Source organism: Rhinatrema bivittatum, chromosome 17 (assembly GCF_901001135.1).
Source record: "Rhinatrema bivittatum chromosome 17, aRhiBiv1.1, whole genome shotgun sequence".
Lineage (NCBI taxonomy): Eukaryota > Metazoa > Chordata > Amphibia > Gymnophiona > Rhinatrematidae > Rhinatrema > Rhinatrema bivittatum.
Genome location: NC_042631.1, coordinates 2,262,358 through 2,283,672, shown reverse-complemented (window position 1 = coordinate 2,283,672; position 21,315 = coordinate 2,262,358). Strand labels below are relative to the sequence as shown.

Sequence of the window (21,315 nt, the reverse complement as noted above, 5' to 3'; positions counted from 1 at the left end):
GTTTTTATGTTTTCATTGTGAATGTTGACTTGCTTTGATGTGTTTTAGAAAGGTTGTACAGCAAATCATTAAAAGTGCACAAAATAGGTCACAAAATGAAAGTGAACCCTAGCTGTGTCAATGGACTTTGACTAGTGACCTCCAACCTGTGTTATGGATAAGATATACAGCACAGTGAGTGGGAGTGGGAGTGGGAGGTGGCTCACTAACCACGCGCTGCTCTAAATTCCAGGGTCGCTCTCTCCCACGAGGCGTCGCACATGTTGCATGCCTGGAGGATGGCGCTAGTGCTGAAGGTGGTCATCCTTGCGGTTCTGCTTCGTGGGACTCTGGGCTTTCCCGTCCTGATGGTGAGACCTGTGCTCGTTCCACCTCTGCATCTCACAGCTTTCACCAATGAGTCTTTCTTTTACAGCGAGTAGCTCAAGTTTAAACATAACTTCAATTCTTTCTCACTGGGGCATGCAGTCCTGAGAGGCGCTGTCTTTCTGTAGCCAGTGAGTGAAACAAATCTGTTGCTCAGAAAATGAAGTTAGCAATTTTCTCGACCAAAAACGTTGCTGAGATCTGCTTAGGTTCTTTTTCATTTTGCAGGTGAGGGGAGGAGGAGAAGGACGTAAGTGTGATTTATTCTGCTTATTATTAATAAGAATCAGAATTTATTTTATGTTTACAGACCTAGATGTCCTGACATTGGGTATAGAAGAAGGGAGGAAGGGCTCACAGCTTTAAACTGAGGCAGGATTATACAGTATCTTGCACTGCTGCAGGCTCAGGGAGGCAGGGGTGGAGGAGAATCTGCCACTTCATCTGCCTATACCTCAGGTTATCCACGTATAAGAGGCTAACACTAATCAGTGTCTCTTTTCTGCCTCTGGTGCTAATTCAGCCCTTTCCTGTGTATGCTCCCAGGAGCACATATTACATCCACCCCAGCAGCTTATACTGCTTTCTGGGAAAGGATACAGTTCAGTAATAACTAAGATTTCTGTGTTTGACTCTGTGCTGCTTTCTTCTGCAGGGCGCTGGATTTATTTGCCGTTTCATTCCCAGGCGGAGGATGACAAGATGATTTTCAATAAAATTTTAAGACTTAATCGAGGTAATTCTAGGGCCTAGAAAGTGCTTCTGTCTTTGATGCAGAATTCTGTAAGTCCTTCTCTTTCATTTTGTCCAGTACGTCTCTTGATTCCTGCTGAATTCTGCTTGTGAAGGGAGGACACTAATGGGAGTGATGTAGAGGGGACTGGGGAGTTGTGGAGGGGATGGAGTTGTGAGGTTGGGTCACTATGAACAGCAGGAGAGAGTGGAGGGGGCTCTGGGAATGACTACAAAGAGAAGAGGCTCCTGGGGGTTGATGACTGTGGAGGAGAGAGTGCTTTGGGGATGACTGCAGAGAGGAGGGGGTTCCTGGGGTTTGGTAACTGTGGAGGTGAGAGTGCTGTGGGATGACTACAGAGAGGGCTCCTGGAGGTTGGTGACTCTGGAGGTGAGAGTGCTGTGGGATGACTACAGAGAGGGCTCCTGGAGGTTGGTGACTGTGGAGGTGAGAGTACTTTGGGGGTAACTGTGGAGAAGAGGGGCTCCTGGGGGTTGGTGATTCTGGAGGTGAGATTGCTTTGAGGTGACTGCGGCATAGAGGGGCTCTGGGATTGACTTTGGTTGAATGTATTGCAGGGGTTTAGGCAGGAGGGGACAGTGGCTGTGGAAGATCTGATGCTAAGTTTGCTGCTCTTGGTGCTCTGCATGTGAAGCTTGATCTTGTCTCAGGAAGCATCATACTGTTGTGCACAGAATTCTTTTCTGTATAGTGCATTTCATCAGGGTGGCAATATGCAGGTCTACAGTGTTCATCTGATTCAAGGATATGTTCCATAAATAATCAAAAGTCATGTATACCTACAGTGACTCTATTTCTGAAAGTTAATATGCATATTCATTATTTTGAAAACAGACGAGTGTCCCCAGAAGTCCATGTGGTCTGCCTTGCACTGAATGTAAGGAGAATTCATCCCTTTTTTCTTGCCTGTATCCCCCCAGATTCCCCACAGAAATTATCAGAGGGGGACATCGCCCTGAGGTTCAGCCGCAGTGCCTGGAACTGTCCGGGAAACAATTGTTACTGGCCGAAATCCAGTGATGGGACCATCCATGTCCCCTATACTTTCTCCTTGGTTTATTGTAAGTTTATTTTCTTTCTGGTCCCAACCTCAGGTATCCTGTGTGTCCCCGCATACTGCAGGACCACTGGAGACAAACCTTGTATTTCCTCTGGCAGCAGAGATTGCACCTGCATAATCTTGTGCTGTTTGACTGAGCTGCATCCCTTTGTTGCACCTGCATAATCTTGTGCTGTTTGACTGAGCTGCATCCCTTTGTTGCACCTGCATAATCTTGTGCTGTTTGACTGAGCTGCATCCCTTTGTTGCACCTGCATATTCTTGTGCAGTGTGACTGAGCTGCATCCCTTTGTTGCACCTGTATATTCTTGTGCAGTGTGACTGAGCTGCATCCATATGTTGCACCTGTATATTCTTGTGCAGTTTGACTGAGCTGCATCCCTATGTTGCACCTGTATATTCTTGTGCAGTGTGACTGAGCTGCATCCCTTTGTTGCACCTGTATATTCTTGTGCAGTGTGACTGAGCTGCATCCCTATGCTACACCTGTATAATCTTGTGCAGTGTGACTGAGCTGCATCCCTTTGTTGCACCTGTATATTCTTGTGCAGTGTGACTGAGCTGCATCCCTATGCTGCACCTGTATATTCTTGTGCAGTTTGACTGAGCTGCATCCCTTTGTTGCACCTGTATATTCTTGTGCAGTGTGACTGAGCTGCATCCCTATGCTGCACCTGTATATTCTTGTGCAGTGTGACTGAGCTGCATCCCTTTGTTGCACCTGTATATTCTTGTGCAGTGTGACTGAGCTGCATCCCTTTGTTGCACCTGTATATTCTTGTGCAGTTTGACTGAGCTGCATCCCTTTGTTGCACCTGTATATTCTTGTGCAGTGTGACTGAGCTGCATCCCTATGTTGCACCTGTATATTCTTGTGCAGTGTGACTGAGCTGCATCCCTATGTTGCACCTGTATATTCTTGTGCAGTTTGACTGAGCTGCATCCCTTTGTTGCACCTGTATATTCTTGTGCAGTGTGACTGAGCTGCATCCCTATGTTGCACCTGTATATTCTTGTGCAGTGTGACTGAGCTGCATCCCTTTGTTGCACCTGTATATTCTTGTGCAGTTTGACTGAGCTGCATCCCTTTGTTGCACCTGTATATTCTTGTGCAGTGTGACTGAGCTGCATCCCTATGCTGCACCTGTATAATCTTGTGCAGTGTGACTGAGCTGCATCCCTTTGTTGCACCTGTATATTCTTGTGCAGTGTGACTGAGCTGCATCCCTATGCTGCACCTGTATAATCTTGTGCAGTGTGACTGAGCTGCATCCCTTTGTTGCACCTGTATATTCTTGTGCAGTGTGACTGAGCTGCATCCCTATGCTGCACCTGTATAATCTTGTGCAGTGTGACTGAGCTGCATCCCTTTGTTGCACCTGTATATTCTTGTGCAGTGTGACTGAGCTGCATCCCTATGCTGCACCTGTATATTCTTGTGCAGTTTGACTGAGCTGCATCCCTTTGTTGCACCTGTGTATTCTTGTAAGTGTGACTGAGCTGCATCCCTTTGTTGCACCTGTATATTCTTGTGCAGTTTGACTGAGCTGCATCCCTTTGTTGCACCTGTATATTCTTGTGCAGTTTGACTGAGCTGCATCCCTATGTTGCACCTGTATATTCTTGTGCAGTGTGACTGAGCTGCATCCCTATGCTGCACCTGTATATTCTTGTGCAGTTTGACTGAGCTGCATCCCTATGTTGCACCTGTATATTCTTGTGCAGTGTGACTGAGCTGCATCCCTTTGTTGCACCTGTATATTCTTGTGCAGTGTGACTGAGCTGCATCCCTTTGTTGCACCTGTATATTCTTGTGCAGTGTGACTGAGCTGCATCCCTATGTTGCACCTGTATATTCTTGTGCAGTGTGACTGAGCTGCATCCCTTTGTTGCACCTGTATATTCTTGTGCAGTTTGACTGAGCTGCATCCCTTTGTTGCACCTCTATATTCTTGTGCAGTGTGACTGAGCTGCATCCCTTTGTTGCACCTGTATATTCTTGTGCAGTGTGACTGAGCTGCATCCCTTTGTTGCACCTGTATATTCTTGTGCAGTTTGACTGAGCTGCATCCCTTTGTTGCACCTGTATATTCTTGTGCAGTGTGACTGAGCTGCATCCCTTTGTTGCACCTGTATATTCTTGTGCAGTGTGACTGAGCTGCATCCCTTTGTTGCACCTGTATATTCTTGTGCAGTTTGACTGAGCTGCATCCCTTTGTTGCACCTGTATATTCTTGTGCAGTGTGACTGAGCTGCATCCCTTTGTTGCACCTGTATATTCTTGTGCAGTGTGACTGAGCTGCATCCCTTTGTTGCACCTGCATATTCTTGTGCAGTGTGACTGAGCTGCATCCCTTTCTTCATCAGCTGTGGACGATAGGGCAGCGATCACTACGGCAATGCAGGAGTTTGCCACCATGACCTGCATTCGCTTCATTCCCCGCATGGCAGAGAGTAATTACCTGCAGTTTACCTCCAGCCCTAAGTCTGGGTGAGATTTTATAATATTCCAATTACAATGCTGAAAATGTTCTTTCCTCAAACGGGTGCATGGGGGGAAGGGATGGGATGGGAAGAAGCATTCTGAAGTGTTACTGCAGCATGCACCACCCACCCTCAATGTGTACTCAGATAATACCGAAATGACTTTGGTTTAACAAAGGAGAGGACACTGTGCTGAAAGGTACACGTGAGTCTAATCAGAATGGGATCAGCAATCTTCCCACCTTACGATCCTGCATCGAGTCCCCCTTCACCCCTGCCTCCCACGCCATGCTTTTCTTCTGGTCTCCTCCTGCAGCTGCTGGTCTTACATCGGGATGGTCGGTGGTGTCCAAGCTCTGAACTTGGAACAGGAAGGCTGTCTGGAGAGTGGAATCATTCAGCATGAGCTCTTCCATGCCCTGGGCTTCATCCATGAGAACAATCGGAGTGACCGGGACACATTTATCCAGATCCAGTGGCAATACATTTCTGAACGTACGTAACGGGATGGGGCTCATGTGCTGTGCTGGTTGCGATGAGAATAGTTTGTAGTGAAAATTGTGCCTTGCAGGTGACCAGTACAACTTCAAACGGCAGACAGACTCCAATAACCTGGGTCTTCCCTATGATTATAATTCGCTGATGCATATGGGCAGGTAAACTACTGCATTTACTTTCCAGGAAACAAATTCCTTGCATCTGATTAGCTAATAAAATGACTCAATAGACCCCTGCAGTGGGCTTATGACCTCATCCTCCATAGCTTGCACAAGTGATTGATAGCATTGCCCTGCATAGTAAGCAGGAAGCAGTGCCCCAAATCCTCCAGTCACCTTAGAATGAGCATGACTGCCCCGTATGGATAGGGCAATCTTATCACAGTCCTTCACCCCCTTGCCTTTCAAACAATATTGCCCCTCTATGTGCCTCCAAAATAGCCCCCATGTGCTTCCTAAGTGGCAGAGCTATCTAAACACAAAACCCCCGCAACAACTGTCCTCAGTTACACATGAAACACAAGTCAAAGGCACAGTGAAAACTCAAATGACAGCAAAACCTTAATGAGTGAGCCTACATCAGCAAATTAGTCAAAAGAGTGGAGTGTCAGCAAGCCAGATGTGTGTGAGACCTCCCTATTAAAGGAGGTTACCCGGACCTGTCGGTCATCCACCCTCGGCCCCGCAGGTGCTGTGCATAGGAACTTTTGCACACAAGAATAATTTTTTAAAGCACAAAATGTATCCAAATAAAAATGCCTGTAGACAAATATAAGAAAATCACAATGATATTGTGAATGCTGATGCCCCAGACTTTTGACTAATTAGTGGTTGTAGGCGTCATCCATTGAGATTTTGCCATCATTTTTGAGTTTTCACCCTGCGCTTCCTAAATGATATACGTGCCCACTGCATGCTTCTCAAACACTGCTTATGTCACCATGCGCTTCCTAAATGATATACGTGCCCATTGCATGCTTCTCAAACACTGCTTATGTCACCATGCGCTTCCTAAATGATATACGTGCCCATTGCATGCTTCTCAAACACTGCTTATGTCACCATGCGCTTCCTAAATGATATACGTGCCCATTGCATGCTTCTCAAACACTGCTTATGTCACCACGTGCTTCCTAAATGATATACATGCCCACTGCATGCTTCTCAAATACTGCTCATGTCACCATGCGCTTCCTAAATGATATACGTGCCCACTGCATGCTTCTCAAACACTGCTCACGTCATTATGTGCTTCTTAAATGATATACGTGCCCACTGCATGCTTCTCAAACAATGCTCACATCATCATGCGCTTCCTAAATGATATACGTGCCCACTGCATGCTTCTCAAATACTGCTTATGTCACCACGTGCTTCCTAAATGATATACGTGCCCACTGCATGCTTCTCAAATACTGCTTATGTCACCACACGCTCCTAAATGATATACATGCCCACTGCATGCTTCTCAAATACTGCTTATGTCACCACGCACTTCCTAAATGATATACGTGCCCACTGCATGCTTCTCAAATACTGCTTATGTCACCACGCGCTTCCTAAATGATATACGTGCCCACTGCATGCTTCTCAAATACTGCTTATGTCACCACGCGCTTCCTAAATGATATACGTGCCCACTGCATGCTTCTCAAATACTGCTTATGTCACCACGTGCTTCCTAAATGATATACATGCCCACTGCATGCTTCTCAAACACTGCTTATGTCACCATCTGCTTCCGAAACAGTGCCTGGCTCCCATATGCCCTTGTGTGCCTTGTAAACAGTTCTCATGGTCTCAGGTGCCTTCCAAATGGCATATGTGTTCGTATTTGCTTCCCTTACTGTATGTGTGGCCTCCACTGTGCTCTGCATCAAACACTGAAACCTTCTTCCTGCTTGCTCACAGATACTCTTATACTAACACATCGGGCATGGCAACAATTGTGCCCATTCCTGACCCAGACATATTCATTGGACAGAGATATGGACTGAGTAATCTGGACGTAGCCAAAATCAACAAGCTGTATAAGTGCAGTAAGTGCCCCTATCTCTCGTTCATCTGCTGCTGTTTAGAGCTGCCTGGCAGACAGGAGCCCGGATTGTGGGCCCATCACAGCCTGAAACTGAAGGAAGTCTGCCCAGTCATTCAGGGCAGATTCTCTTGGTGTTGTGTATTGTGAAGCGCCTTGTAATTTATTGAGTGTTTATGAAATGACAAGAAATAACCTCCTCTCGGCCCCACTGCACACATTTCTGTGTGCTCCCTTGATCTCTTGTGGATTTTGCATTGGCAAACAGTTTGTCAAACCAAATCCTTAAATTGTGAAAATATGTGTGTGAGAAATATTGGTTCATGTAATAAGGTTCAGGAATTTCATGTGAATAATTTCCCTTCCACGCTGCAACAAAACCAATATTACTTTTTAAACTAATGCATCTCAGTGAGTTTATGCAAATTCCATGGCCTTCTTTCCATCATCACCAAAGAAACTCCGAAACTACTCAAGAGCTGAATTCAGGTTTGCAAACTCCTTGAAAAGAGCCCCATTTCTATCCCTTGCCTGGCTCCCAGCTTTGTTAACCCCTTCTTCTTCCAGATCTCTGCCGGACTTTGCTGAGTGATCCTAGCGGAAGGTTTTCCTTTAACGCCTCCCTGCCCCTGTGGAGCGGAGGCAGCTGTCTGTGGCTCATGAGAATCCCCTCAGAGCAGGTGAGGTCATGCACCGTTCTAATGGGAGGGGGTCGTGCACTGAGAAGGTGATGGATCTGGAGCTAGCAAAAACCCAACGGAAAGGAGGTGAAATTCTTCTAAGCACAAAGGAAGAGCAGGATCTGGGGGTGATAGTATCTGATGGTCTTAGGAATTGCTAAACAGGTGGATAAAGTGACCATAAAAGCCAGAAAGATGCTTGGCTGCCTAGGGAGAGGAATGGTCAGCAAAAAAAGGGAGGTGATATTGCTCCTGTATAGGTTCCCTCACTCAACGCACAATTAAACTCTGGAATTTGTTGCCAGAGGATGTGGTTAGTGCAGTTAGTGTAGCTGTGTTTAAAAAAGGTTTGGATAAGTTCTTGGAGGAGAAGTCCATTAACTGCTATTAATCAAATTTACTTAGGGAATAGTCACTGCTATTAATTGCATCAGTAGCATGGGATCTTATAAGTGTTTGGGTAATTGCCAGGTTCTTGTGGCCTGGATTGACCACTGTTGGAAACAGGATGCTGGGCTTGATGGACCCTTGGTCTGACCCAGCATGGCAATTTCTTATGTTCTTATGTTCCCTGGTGAGACCTCACTTGGGATACTGATATAAACAGGATGGAATCTGTCCAGAGAGAGGCCACTAAAATGGTCAGTGACCTTCCTTCTAAAGCATATGGGGAAAGACTTAAAGATGCAAACATGTACATCCGGGAAGAAAGGCAAGATAGGGGAGATAGGAGAGAGACATTCAAATATCTCATTTTCATACATAGGAGATGAGCTTTTTCCAATGGAAAGGAAGCTTTAGAATGAGAGATCATGAGATGAGGGTAAAAGGGGTATTCTCAGCAGTAATCCTAGGAAATATTTCTTTACAGAGAGGGTAGTAGGTGCATGGAACAGCCTCCCAGTGGAAGTAGTGGAGACTGAAACAGTGTCTGCATTCAAGAAAGCCTGGGATCTCTAAGGAAGTGATGAGCTTATTAATGCTGAATTAATTGGATGGACAGTTGGACGCACTATATAAGCCGTATGGTCTTTTTCTGCCGTTGTGTTTCTATGTTTCTAGCTGCTCACAGGCAGCTGCTGTCAGTATGCGGTCATCTGGAATATGTTACAGAAGCCCATGGTGCAGCTGTGGGTTGCTAGGCAACCCTTGCCACATCTGCAGCAGTACCAGCAACTGCCATGTCTGTATCTTTTGTTCCCCTGATGTGCATAAGGAAGGACATTATTAATAATAAAATAATTTTGCAAATACATTGTAGGAAGCAGAAATTTCCAAATAAGGTTTTATTATAAGATTACAAATTACAAGCAAATCAGATTATAATATCATTTTTTATAGCAATTTAGATAGGTGCATTCACAAGGGATATCCAAAGGTCATATGCAAACTGGAAGACAGATTTGCTGATTATTCTTACAGCTAATGCTTGGATATTACCTTTAGTCTGCTAAACCACACCAGGGGAATAGCCATAACTGAATGTTTGAAGAAGCCTAAGGTTAACATGAGTGGTCTCTGTGCCCTGCTCCCATCGTATGTGGGTCTTCATGGCAGCAGCTACAAAAGCCTTTTATTTCTGGCACTACTTGTAACTTCTCTCTCTCTCTCTCTCTCCCTCTGTGGTTATAGCAGCTGAAGAGTAGTTGTGTAAATGGGCTTCCACCAGGCCAAGCATACTTGAACTTTTAAAGTGCTGAAAGGAAGGAGAATAATTGCAAAGAAAGACACTTACAGGACCAGCCCAAGGGCAAGTTAGCCTTGTAGTTGCAGGGATCATGAACTGGCAGTGATTCCCTGCCTCCAGGCCCTCTAACGGCAGCACCTTTAAGTGCTCACTTAGATGTGACAGGATCCTGCTGCTGGGGGTGGAGGCCTGAGGCAAATATAAGGGGGCAGAGGCCCCTGAAGCCCACTCCTGGCCACACCGAATAAAGGTAAGAATGGCGGGAGATTTTAGATCAGGTTATTGCAGGAAATCTTCTTCTTTGTAGTTGGCTTAATAACATAAGCCTAGATGCTTTTAATGCACTACAACATCGCTCTCCACGACAACGGCGGGGCTGGGAAAAGCAGGAATTGGATTCAGATGACAACCAAAGGGGGCCCTGACGTTTATGGTCCAGGATACTGATACTTACACATTAAGGAAAAAGCACAGAACAGGTCCAAAAGCAAAGCAGGTCAAGCAGCATTGCCTGAATTTTTAAGAAAGCTGCTCACCCAGTAAAAATGATGCTAGCAATAATGTTTTATGGGTGAACAGTTGCTTGGTTTTGATTGTAAATATTACTGTCCTTAACATAAGGCTTGGGGATAACTGCACGGGGGGCAGTTACTACCTTAGTAAGCTTGCTGTGCAGACTAAATGGACCATTTGATGCTCTTCTGCCATCATTGCTATGTTACTATGTATTATATCCTTTGCAACTGTGGCATATGCTGGACTTCCCTCCAGTTATAAGTGGCATATAGATGGGTCAGGCCTGCTTCTCTGAAACCTTTCCACTTCGCCTTGTTGCAAGTATCGTACTTGTGTTGTGTCTTTTTACCACTGTTACTGCTGCGGGTTGTTTTGGTAAGGCAGGAGAAACGGAAATGTCCAGGTGAGCCTGCACATCTTGTAGAGCCTGCGGTAAGTTGCTTTTTGACAGGTTTCAGCACCTTCAGCTTCCATCGTGGTTGGTTCAGTAGTTAGCATGAGTCTGTCACATGAGTCCCACTTCAGCCAATAGGGATGCCTGAAGGCCTGGTCCAAGCATTAAGTGCAGTATCCAACACATCATGTTGACTGTCACCGAGTGAAGGCAGCTGGCATAAGCAAGGTGTCACAATAAAACAATGTAAATATCAATAAATGACATTTAAATAATACATTGTGAAACCCAATGGAAATCTAATAATAAATTAAAATCTAAATTGCCAATCCAAATGATAATAATAAAAGCCTGAGCTAATAAATCAAAATAAATCAAAAGTATAAAATATTATCAATTGAAATATCAATTTACATATTAAAGAAGCAATAATCAAGGGTGGTAGTAAGCAGTACAATGTGATTAATATGCTTCTTGTCGATAAGCTTGGTAAAATTGACTTTGCATGTGAGATGTTTCAAATATTAAATAAAGGCAAGTTATTTTTCTATGACTCTAACAACACATGATGCACAAAATAAGGAAAAATAGCTTGAATAATAGGATAAATCACAAAATAAAAAATGTGATTTGCTGTTGGAGACAATCCAAACATAAACAATGCATCTTCATGTAAAGCATTCAGAGCCTGGGAAATATGAGCATTGTAGATGGTAATGTTGTGGTGAACTTGAGTTGCAGGGTAGTGATGAAAGGCAGTGATCTTAAGTGGGTGGTAAATGTCTTCTCCAATACCACTGGGAGTGGGGTGAAAGTGTACAGTAGAACTTGAGTTGCAGGGTAGTGATGAAAGGCAGTGACCTTGAGTGGGTGGTAAATGTCTTCTCCAATGCCACAGGGAATGGGGTGAAAGTGTATAGTAGAACTTGAGTTGCAGGGTAGTGATGAAAGGCAGTGACCTTGAGTGGGTGGTAAATGTCTTCTCCAATGCCACTGGGAATGGGGTGAAAGAGTACAGTAGAACTTGAGTTGCAGGGTAGTGATGAAAGGCAGTGACCTTGAGTGGGTGGTAAATGTCTTCTCCAATGCCACTGGGAATGGGGTGAAAGTGTACAGTAGAACTTGAGTTGCAGGGTAGTGATGAAAGGCAGTGATCTTGAGTGGGTGGTAAATGTCTTCTCCAATGCCACTGGGAATGGGATGAAAGTGTACAGTAGAACTTGAGTTGCAGGGTAGTGATGAAAGGCAGTGATCTTGAGTGGGTGGTAAATGTCTTCTCTAATGCCACTGGGAATGGGGTGAAAGAGTACAGTAGAACTTGAGTTGCAGGGTAGTGATGAAAGGCAGTGACCTTGAGTGGGTGGTAAATGTCTTCTCCAATGCCACAGGGAATGGGGTGAAAGTGTACAGTAGAACTTGAGTTGCAGGGTAGTGATGAAAGGCAGTGACCTTGAGTGGGTGGTAAATGTCTTCTCCAATGCCACTGGGAATGGGGTGAAAGAGTACAGTAGAACTTGAGTTGCAGGGTAGTGATGAAAGGCAGTGACCTTGAGTGGGTGGTAAATGTCTTCTCCAATGCCACAGGGAATGGGGTGAAAGTGTACAGTAGAGTCTCTAATGATGGTTTATAAAAAGGTTGTCCATTGATCATGATTGAACTTAGAGAGGGCCTTATGCACCGAGTATCACTGGTTTACAGACTTATCATGAGGTAAATGTAACAGTGAATGGAGCATTGAAAAACCTCTGTTCAAGAGCATGTGTTACCCATGCAGATACAACAAAACGGCGCTGTCCTCAGGGCCACCCCACACCATTATTAAACAGCAATCCAGCAGAGCAGGAGGACCTAGAGATTGTTTCTGCCCTGTTTAACACCCACAGTTAGGGGTAAGATGTCTCTGATGCTGGTAGGCCTGGGAGGAGATTTAATGTTTAATTTTTTTGTGATGCAAGCACTGATTTTTGGGCTGGGGCTGATGGCTGCTTGCAAAATGAAATGAAAGCACATCCCTACAGCACAGAAGGAGGCAGCAAACTGCAACTCCTAGACTTACAGAGGAGAATTGTATTTACTGAAAGGAGCAGCTATAGAGGTAGGGGGTGAGGTCTGTTTATTATCCTCTCAAGTTTATACCATACACAAGGGCTGTTCTCTCCCTATTGTTTGGCTTCGATTTTCTTTCATTTCAGGTTCTTCTGAAGTTTAATACCTTTTATATACAGTCCTCCCCAGGCTGCTTCTCCAACTACCTTGCAGTTTATGATGGAGACAGCATGGCATCCCCTGTATTACTGGCCAGGACTTGTGCATTGAGAAAAGACATCTCGGTAGTGGCTTCCAGTTACAAGATGCTTGTGGAGTTTTCCAGCGATGGCAGTAATGCAACAAGTTACTTCAGCGCATCCTACAGCTCAGGTAATGCTTTTCTCCTTTTAGTCATATTCTCACAAGGAGTTCAGCTGATAACGCTGCATTCACTGTCTTTATAGGAATGATGTAGATAAACATTTTGAAGAGCTCAGGCGATGTAGCAGGATTTCTGCTAGGTTTAAGGAAGCATGATTGAAGAAATGAATGAACTCCTGGTGGTTAAGAAGAGAATTGGTGAATCTTATCCACATTCTTTTGCTTCGGAGAGGGGAAATTGACTTTCTTTTACAAATGGAGAATTATCAGCAACCTGCTAATGGCACACTGCCCTCCAGAGAGAGGTTGGATGGCACCCTTCTCTATAGAAACCACATGCCCCCTAACCTGAAACATATTTGCTTTCCCTAGTGATCTGTGGTGGCACGCTCACCAGCAGCAAGGGAGTTGTGACCTCTCCAAACTTTCCTTCAGAGTATCCGCCTTCCACTGACTGCACCTGGGCCATCAATGCTCCCCTCGGATATAAGGTGAGGACCCATGAACTGCTCATGTTTTGCCTCTGCAGTTTCTCGCTGCTGTTTTAACAATTCTACTTCTCTTGCTGTCTCTTGAAACTGAACCCTGATTCACTTTTGGACCTGAAAAAGGGAAGAAGCTGAAAGACATTTCTACAGATAACACTTGAGTTATCCAGATAAATGCTGACACTTGAATATCAGATAACACTTGAGTTATCCAGATAAATGCTGATACTTGAATATCAGATAACACTTGAGTTATCCAGATAAATGCTGACATTTGAATATCAGATAATACTTGAGTTATCCAGATAAATGCTGACACTTGAATATCAGATAACACTTGAGTTATCCAGATAAATGCTGACACTTGAATATCAGATAACACTTGAGTTAGCCAGATAAATGCTGACACTTGAATATCAGATAACACTTGCGTTATCCAGATAAATGCTGACACTTGAATATCAGATAACACTTGAGTTATCCAGATAAATGCTGATACTTGAATATCAGATAACACTTGAGTTAGCCAGATAAATGCTGACACTTGAATATCAGATAACACTTGCATTATCCAGATAAATGCTGACACTTGAATATCAGATAACACTTATCCAGATAAATGCTGACACTTGAATATCAGATAACACTTGAGTTATCCAGATAAATGCTGACACTTGAATATCAGATAACACTTGAGTTATCCAGATAAATGCTGATACTTGAATATCAGATAACACTTGAGTTATCCAGATAAATGCTGACACTTGAATATCAGATAACACTTGAGTTATCCAGATAAATGCTGACACTTGAATATCAGATAACACTTATCCAGATAAATGCTGACACTTGAATATCAGATAATACTTGAGTTATCCAGATAAATGCTGACACTTGAATATCAGATAACACTTGCGTTATCCAGATAAATGCTGACACTTGAATATCAGATAACACTTGAGTTATCCAGATAAATGCTGATACTTGAATATCAGATAACACTTGAGTTATCCAGATAAATGCTGACACTTGAATATCAGATAACACTTATCCAGATAAATGCTGACACTTGAATATCAGATAATACTTGAGTTATCCAGATAAATGCTGACACTTGAATATCAGATAACACTTGCGTTATCCAGATAAATGCTGACACTTGAATATCAGATAACACTTGAGTTATCCAGATAAATGCTGACACTTGAATATCAGATAACACTTGAGTTAGCCAGATAAATGCTGACACTTGAATATCAGATAACACTTGCGTTATCCAGATAAATGCTGACACTTGAATATCAGATAACACTTATCCAGATAAATGCTGACACTTGAATATCAGATAATACTTGAGTTATCCAGATAAATGCTGACACTTGAATATCAGATAACACTTGCGTTATCCAGATAAATGCTGACACTTGAATATCAGATAACACTTGAGTTATCCAGATAAATGCTGATACTTGAATATCAGATAACACTTGAGTTATCCAGATAAATGCTGATACTTGAATATCAGATAACACTTGAGTTATCCAGATAAATGCTGACACTTGAATATCAGATAACACTTGCATTATCCAGATAAATGCTGACACTTGAATATCAGATAACACTTATCCAGATAAATGCTGACACTTGAATATCAGATAACACTTGTTAGCCAGATAAATGCTGACACTTGAATATCAGATAACACTTGAGTTATCCAGATAAATGCTGATACTTGAATATCAGATAACACTTGCGTTATCCAGGTAAATGCTGACACTTGAATATCAGATAACACTTGCGTTATCCAGATAAATGCTGACACTTGAATATCAGATAACACTTATCCAGATAAATGCTGACACTTGAATATCAGATAATACTTGAGTTATCCAGATAAATGCTGACACTTGAATATCAGATAACACTTGCGTTATCCAGATAAATGCTGACACTTGAATATCAGATAACACTTGCGTTATCCAGATAAATGCTGACACTTGAATATCAGATAACACTTGAGTTATCCAGATAAATGCTGACATGAATATCAGATAACACTTGAGTTATCCAGATAAATGCTGATACTTGAATATCAGATAACACTTGAGTTATCCAGATAAATGCTGACACTTGAATATCAGATAACACTTGTGTTATCCAGATAAATGCTGACACTTGAATATCAGATAACACTTATCCAGATAAATGCTGACACTTGAATATCAGATAATACTTGAGTTATCCAGATAAATGCTGACACTTGAATATCAGATAATACTTGAGTTATCCAGATAAATGCTGACACTTGAATATCAGATAACACTTGCGTTATCCAGATAAATGCTGACACTTGAATATCAGATAACACTTGAGTTAGCCAGATAAATGCTGACACTTGAATATCAGATAACACTTATCCAGATAAATGCTGACACTTGAATATCAGATAACACTTGTTAGCCAGATAAATGCTGACACTTGAATATCAGATAACACTTGCGTTATCCAGATAAATGCTGACACTTGAATATCAGATAACACTTGAGTTAGCCAGATAAATGCTGACACTTGAATATCAGATAACACTTGTTAGCCAGATAAATGCTGACACTTGAATATCAGATAACACTTGTTAGCCAGATAAATGCTGACACTTGAATATCAGATAACACTTGTTAGCCAGATAAATGCTGACACTTGAATATCAGATAACACTTGAGTTAGCCAGATAAATGCTGACACTTAATATCAGATAACACTTGAGTTATCCAGATAAATGCTGACACTTGAATATCAGATAACACTTGTCAGCCAGATAAATGCTGACACTTGAATATCAGATAACACTTGCGTTATCCAGATAAATGCTGACACTTGAATATCAGATAACACTTGAGTTAGCCAGATAAATGCTGACACTTGAATATCAGATAACACTTGTTAGCCAGATAAATGCTGACACTTGAATATCAGATAACACTTGCGTTATCCAGATAAATGCTGACACTTGAATATCAGATAACACTTGAGTTAGCCAGATAAATGCTGACACTTGAATATCAGATAACACTTGTTAGCCAGATAAATGCTGACATTTGAATATCAGATAACACTTGAGTTAGCCAGATAAATGCTGACATTTGAATATCAGATAACACTTGAGTTAGCCAGATAAATGCTGACACTTGAATATCAGATAACACTTGCGTTATCCAGATAAATGCTGACACTTGAATATCAGATAACACTTGAGTTAGCCAGATAAATGCTGACATTTGAATATCAGATAACACTTGAGTTAGCCAGATAAATGCTGACACTTGAATATCAGATAACATTGCGTTATCCAGATAAATGCTGACACTTGAATATCAGATAACACTTGAGTTAGCCAGATAAATGCTGACACTTGAATATCAGATAACACTTGCGTTATCCAGATAAATGCTGACACTTGAATATCAGATAACACTTGAGTTAGCCAGATAAATGCTGACATTTGAATATCAGATAACACTTGAGTTAGCCAGATAAATGCTGACACTTGAATATCAGATAACACTTGTTAGCCAGATAAATGCTGACACTTGAATATCAGATAACACTTGCGTTATCCAGATAAATGCTGACACTTGAATATCAGATAACACTTGAGTTAGCCAGATAAATGCTGACACTTGAATATCAGATAACACTTGAGTTAGCCAGATAAATGCTGACATTTGAATATCAGATAACACTTGCATTATCCAGATAAATGCTGACACTTGAATATCAGATAACACTTGTTAGCCAGATAAATGCTGACACTTGAATATCAGATAACACTTGCGTTATCCAGATAAATGCTGACACTTGAATATCAGATAACACTTGAGTTAGCCAGATAAATGCTGACACTTGAATATCAGATAACACTTGTTAGCCAGATAAATGCTGACACTTGAATATCAGATAACACTTGCGTTATCCAGATAAATGCTGACACTTGAATATCAGATAACACTTGAGTTAGCCAGATAAATGCTGACACTTGAATATCAGATAACACTTGTTAGCCAGATAAATGCTGACATTTGAATATCAGATAACACTTGAGTTAGCCAGATAAATGCTGACATTTGAATATCAGATAACACTTGAGTTAGCCAGATAAATGCTGACACTTGAATATCAGATAACACTTGCGTTATCCAGATAAATGCTGACACTTGAATATCAGATAACACTTGAGTTAGCCAGATAAATGCTGACATTTGAATATCAGATAACACTTGAGTTAGCCAGATAAATGCTGACACTTGAATATCAGATAACACTTGAGTTAGCCAGATAAATGCTGACATTTGAATATCAGATAACACTTGCGTTATCCAGATAAATGCTGACACTTGAATATCAGATAACACTTGAGTTATCCAGATAAATGCTGACACGTGAATATCAGATAAGTCTTTATCCAGAGTAAATTTAGACAAATAAGTGGAGGTATTTGGGGGGCATTCTATGGCAGAGCTGATTAGCTGAAGGACTTATGTAGCTAACTACAATATTTGGAGTCAGATGAATAAGTAATTCTACTAACAAGTGTCTAAGTGCAGGGATAAATTAATCCGGGAACAAGCTCCTGGATACCTTTACCTTAACTGATTATATTTAAAAAAGAAAATATGACTAGTTAGGTGACAACCTCTGCCAAAAAGGACAAGCTAGTAGGCCTGCCAGCCCAATCCCTCCAGTGCCCCTGGAAGCCACTGAGTGTAGTACAAGAGTACCACGAGTCTGGTGGCAGTAAAGGTTTAGGCAGGATACCAGGTGGAGTGGAAGGGTTAGGGTTGGGGTAGTAGGGGAAGGGGTCAGAGGTAAGCATTTTTGGCAAACTTTGTTTGTGTACATACACATAATACAAATATGTTTCAAAAATCATGTCACAGTGTCTGATGCATTTGTCATTTGTGATTTTTGGGGGTAGAATGAAAAAAAAAATACACCAAGTGAGGTTAACAAATTTAATCTATAAATTTAAAAAAATGCATGCTGCATTGGCTGAAGGTAGGAACATAAGAACATAAGAAATTGCCATGCTTGGTCAGACCAAGGGTCCATCAAGCCCAGCATCCTGTTTCCAACAGAGGCCAAACCAGGTCACAAGTACCTGGCAATTACCCAAACACTAAGAAGATCCCAAGCTACTGATGCAATTAATAGCAGTGGCTATTCCCTAAGTAAAATTGATTAATAGCCATTAATGGACTTCTCCTCCAAGAACTTATCCAAACCTTATTTGAACCCAGCTACACTAACTGCACTAACCACATCCTCTGGCAACACATTCCAGAGCTTTATTGTGCGTTGAGTGAAAAAGAACTTATTGCACATAAATTCTAAAAATGCTGTAAGCCAACTTGAGCATTATTTGGAAAGGCAGACTAAAAAGCCAAATGTATTATTAGCAATACAACTCCTATTGGGAAAACAAAACAAACTGGAGTAGACAGAAACTACACATTAGCAGAATACTTCATATTGGTCACACAGAGAACACAGAAACCCCCTCAACAAATACAGACTAATTATCCACAAATTATAAACAGAAATATAGAGACAAAAAATGAAGCCATGACTGCTCCCACTGCACCCTGCTCTTCTCCTGTTCCCATAGGAGCTGGGTTAGAGAGCAGAGTGGCTCTTCTTTGCTGTGCTCTTACCCCTCCTGTTTCCTGGACATTACCTGGAAGGGAAGGGAGTGTAGGAACAAGCAGAGGGCGGCTCCCTGCTGTCCGAGATTTGGGGCACTGACCAATAGACTCATCAGGGAAGAGCCCTGTGTGCTTATTCACTCTCAGGCCCTTGGCACTGCCCTAAAACTGCCTAATGAATGCACTGGGTCTGGTTCCAAGCTCAAACAGCAGACGTTTGTCAGAAGGAGGGAAGGAAGAGAGACAGACAGACAGCTCTTGTACAATGCTGCATAGTGGAAAGAGGAGCAAATTAGTATAAAATAGTTCACCACAAGCCTGAAAATGGGCTTTACCTGCAAAGTGCAGTGGGTCTGGCTGTCCTGTGCCACCAGAAAGCCTTGCTCTAATGGTTCCAGTGGTGGGGGATATTCTCTTGTGGAGAACCCTCCCAGGACCTGTCTTGTATGTAATCCTGTCTGTTAATGTTGTTGGGGTTTTCCATCGCTGAGAGGTAACGCATTGAAGGACAGCTCTTTATTTATAGGAAACCCTAGAATAGGCTGGGGCTCCATTTCCACTGCCTGGAGGTTTCACGTGTTCACCTCTTCCTCTGGCTGAAATGTGTGCAAGACCAGAAATCAGGAGCGTTTATGCAAATTCTAAGCCTCTGATTGGTAGGTTGCATTTGGTACTGTCTTTGTCGCCTCTCACAGATATACCTGAGTATGAATTCCTTTCAGCTGGAAGACAGCACCGATTGTGCCTACGACTACTTGACTATCTCAGCTTCAGATGATCCCCTGCGCAAGTACTGTGGCTATTATGGGATGCTCCCTCTGCTCTTCTCTGGCACTTCCCTGACTCTCAAGTTCCACAGTGACGAGGTCCTGCAGTTCCGAGGCTTCAATGCCACCTATTGCTTCCGTCACTTAAACTGATGGCGCAGTCCCTCGCTCCGTTTCTGCAAGGAACTCATCCTTTCTGTGCTGCTCTGATCTTTGGCCATTTCCTGTTGCCCTGCTATTGAAATCTGGAGCTCTTCTGAAAGAGTAAATGCAGTAGTTTTGCCAAAATGAGGTGTTTTGTGCAATGCTATAGTGTTTCCTTGAAAACAAGGTAAAGAGTGGATGCAGCAGCTGTTAACAGCCGGGCCTGTGAACATGGCGGCCTCTGCTGCATCATACAGTGATGCCGTGCGGCTGAGAGCAGCAGCCGGGCGAGAAAGGAGGATCCCCTCACATTGAGCCAGTAAAGAGGCAGAGATGCTGACAGCCAGAGGTTCCCCTCCCAACGGCCTGCTGAGGAGAAAGACGCTAAAATAATGAAATTAGCCGTTTACTAATTTTAAACCAATTATCCAAAAATTATTAATTTATGTAATTAGATTTTTAAATTTAAAAACATATGTAGATCAATTTCACTTAATCACACAAAAACAAAAAAATAATTTATACAAAATACGTTATATAAAAAAGGACAAAGAAACAAAAAAGAATTGAAAACTCCTATTAAAGAGTTCTTTAGACGATGTATATTCCAGGATAAAAATAATCAGTCTCCATCAAGATGATAAAATCTTCTCAGCAGAGATAACAAAAATTCAAAAATCTGATTTAAGTTCTTTCTTTTCATATCTCATGAAGTTGTCTTGATACTTGTCCCAATTACAATTTTTGCCATAAGACCATAAGAACATGCCATGCTGGGTCAGACCCAGGGTCTGTCAAGCCCAGCATCCTGTTTCCAACAGAGGCCAAACCAGGCCACAAGAACCTGGCAATTACCCAAACACTAAGAAGATCCCATGCTACTGATGCAATTAATAGCAGTGGCTATTCCCTAAGTAAACTTGATTAATAGCAGTTAATGGACTTCTCCTCCAAGAACTTATCCAAACCTTTTTTAAACCTAGCTACACTAACTGCACTAACCACATCCTCTGGCAACAAATTCCAGAGCTTAATTGTGCGTGAAAAATAATTTTCTCCAATTAGTTTTAAATGTGCTACTTGCTAACTTCATAGAGTGCCCGCTAGTCTTTCTATTATCCGAAAGAGTAAGTAACCAATTCACATTTTCCTGTTCTAGACCTCTCATGACTTTAAAGACCTCTATCATATTCCCCCCTCAGCCGTCTCTTCTCCAAGCTGAACAGCCCTAACCATCAGCCATCTTAATTCAGCCTTTCAAGGACGTGATTCATGAAGGGTTTTTCCCATAGTCACAAAATGGGAGAAAAGCCTTAATGAATCTGGCCCTAAGG

The 21,315-nt window shown here is 42.3% G+C and overlaps 1 protein-coding gene across 2 annotated transcripts; it reads left to right on the top strand.

The window, feature by feature from the left end:
- The first annotated feature begins 263 nt into the window (after window positions 1-263).
- LOC115079401 (astacin-like metalloendopeptidase) lies at window positions 264-20,801 on the top strand. 2 transcript variants are annotated; one of them, XM_029582963.1, is made up of 12 exons: window positions 264-350; window positions 595-616; window positions 1,022-1,102; window positions 2,041-2,181; window positions 4,548-4,671; window positions 4,981-5,159; window positions 5,236-5,320; window positions 7,073-7,200; window positions 7,764-7,876; window positions 12,700-12,892; window positions 13,256-13,374; window positions 19,766-20,801. In XM_029582963.1, the coding sequence occupies exons 1-12, from the start codon at window positions 279-281 to the stop codon at window positions 19,988-19,990; spliced, it is 1,482 nt and encodes a 493-aa protein (XP_029438823.1). In that variant the 5' UTR covers window positions 264-278; the 3' UTR covers window positions 19,991-20,801. The 2 variants fall into 2 exon arrangements, with proteins under 2 accessions (XP_029438823.1, XP_029438822.1); XM_029582962.1 differs by having other exon boundaries at window positions 12,667-12,892.
- The last annotated feature ends 514 nt before the right edge of the window (window positions 20,802-21,315 follow it).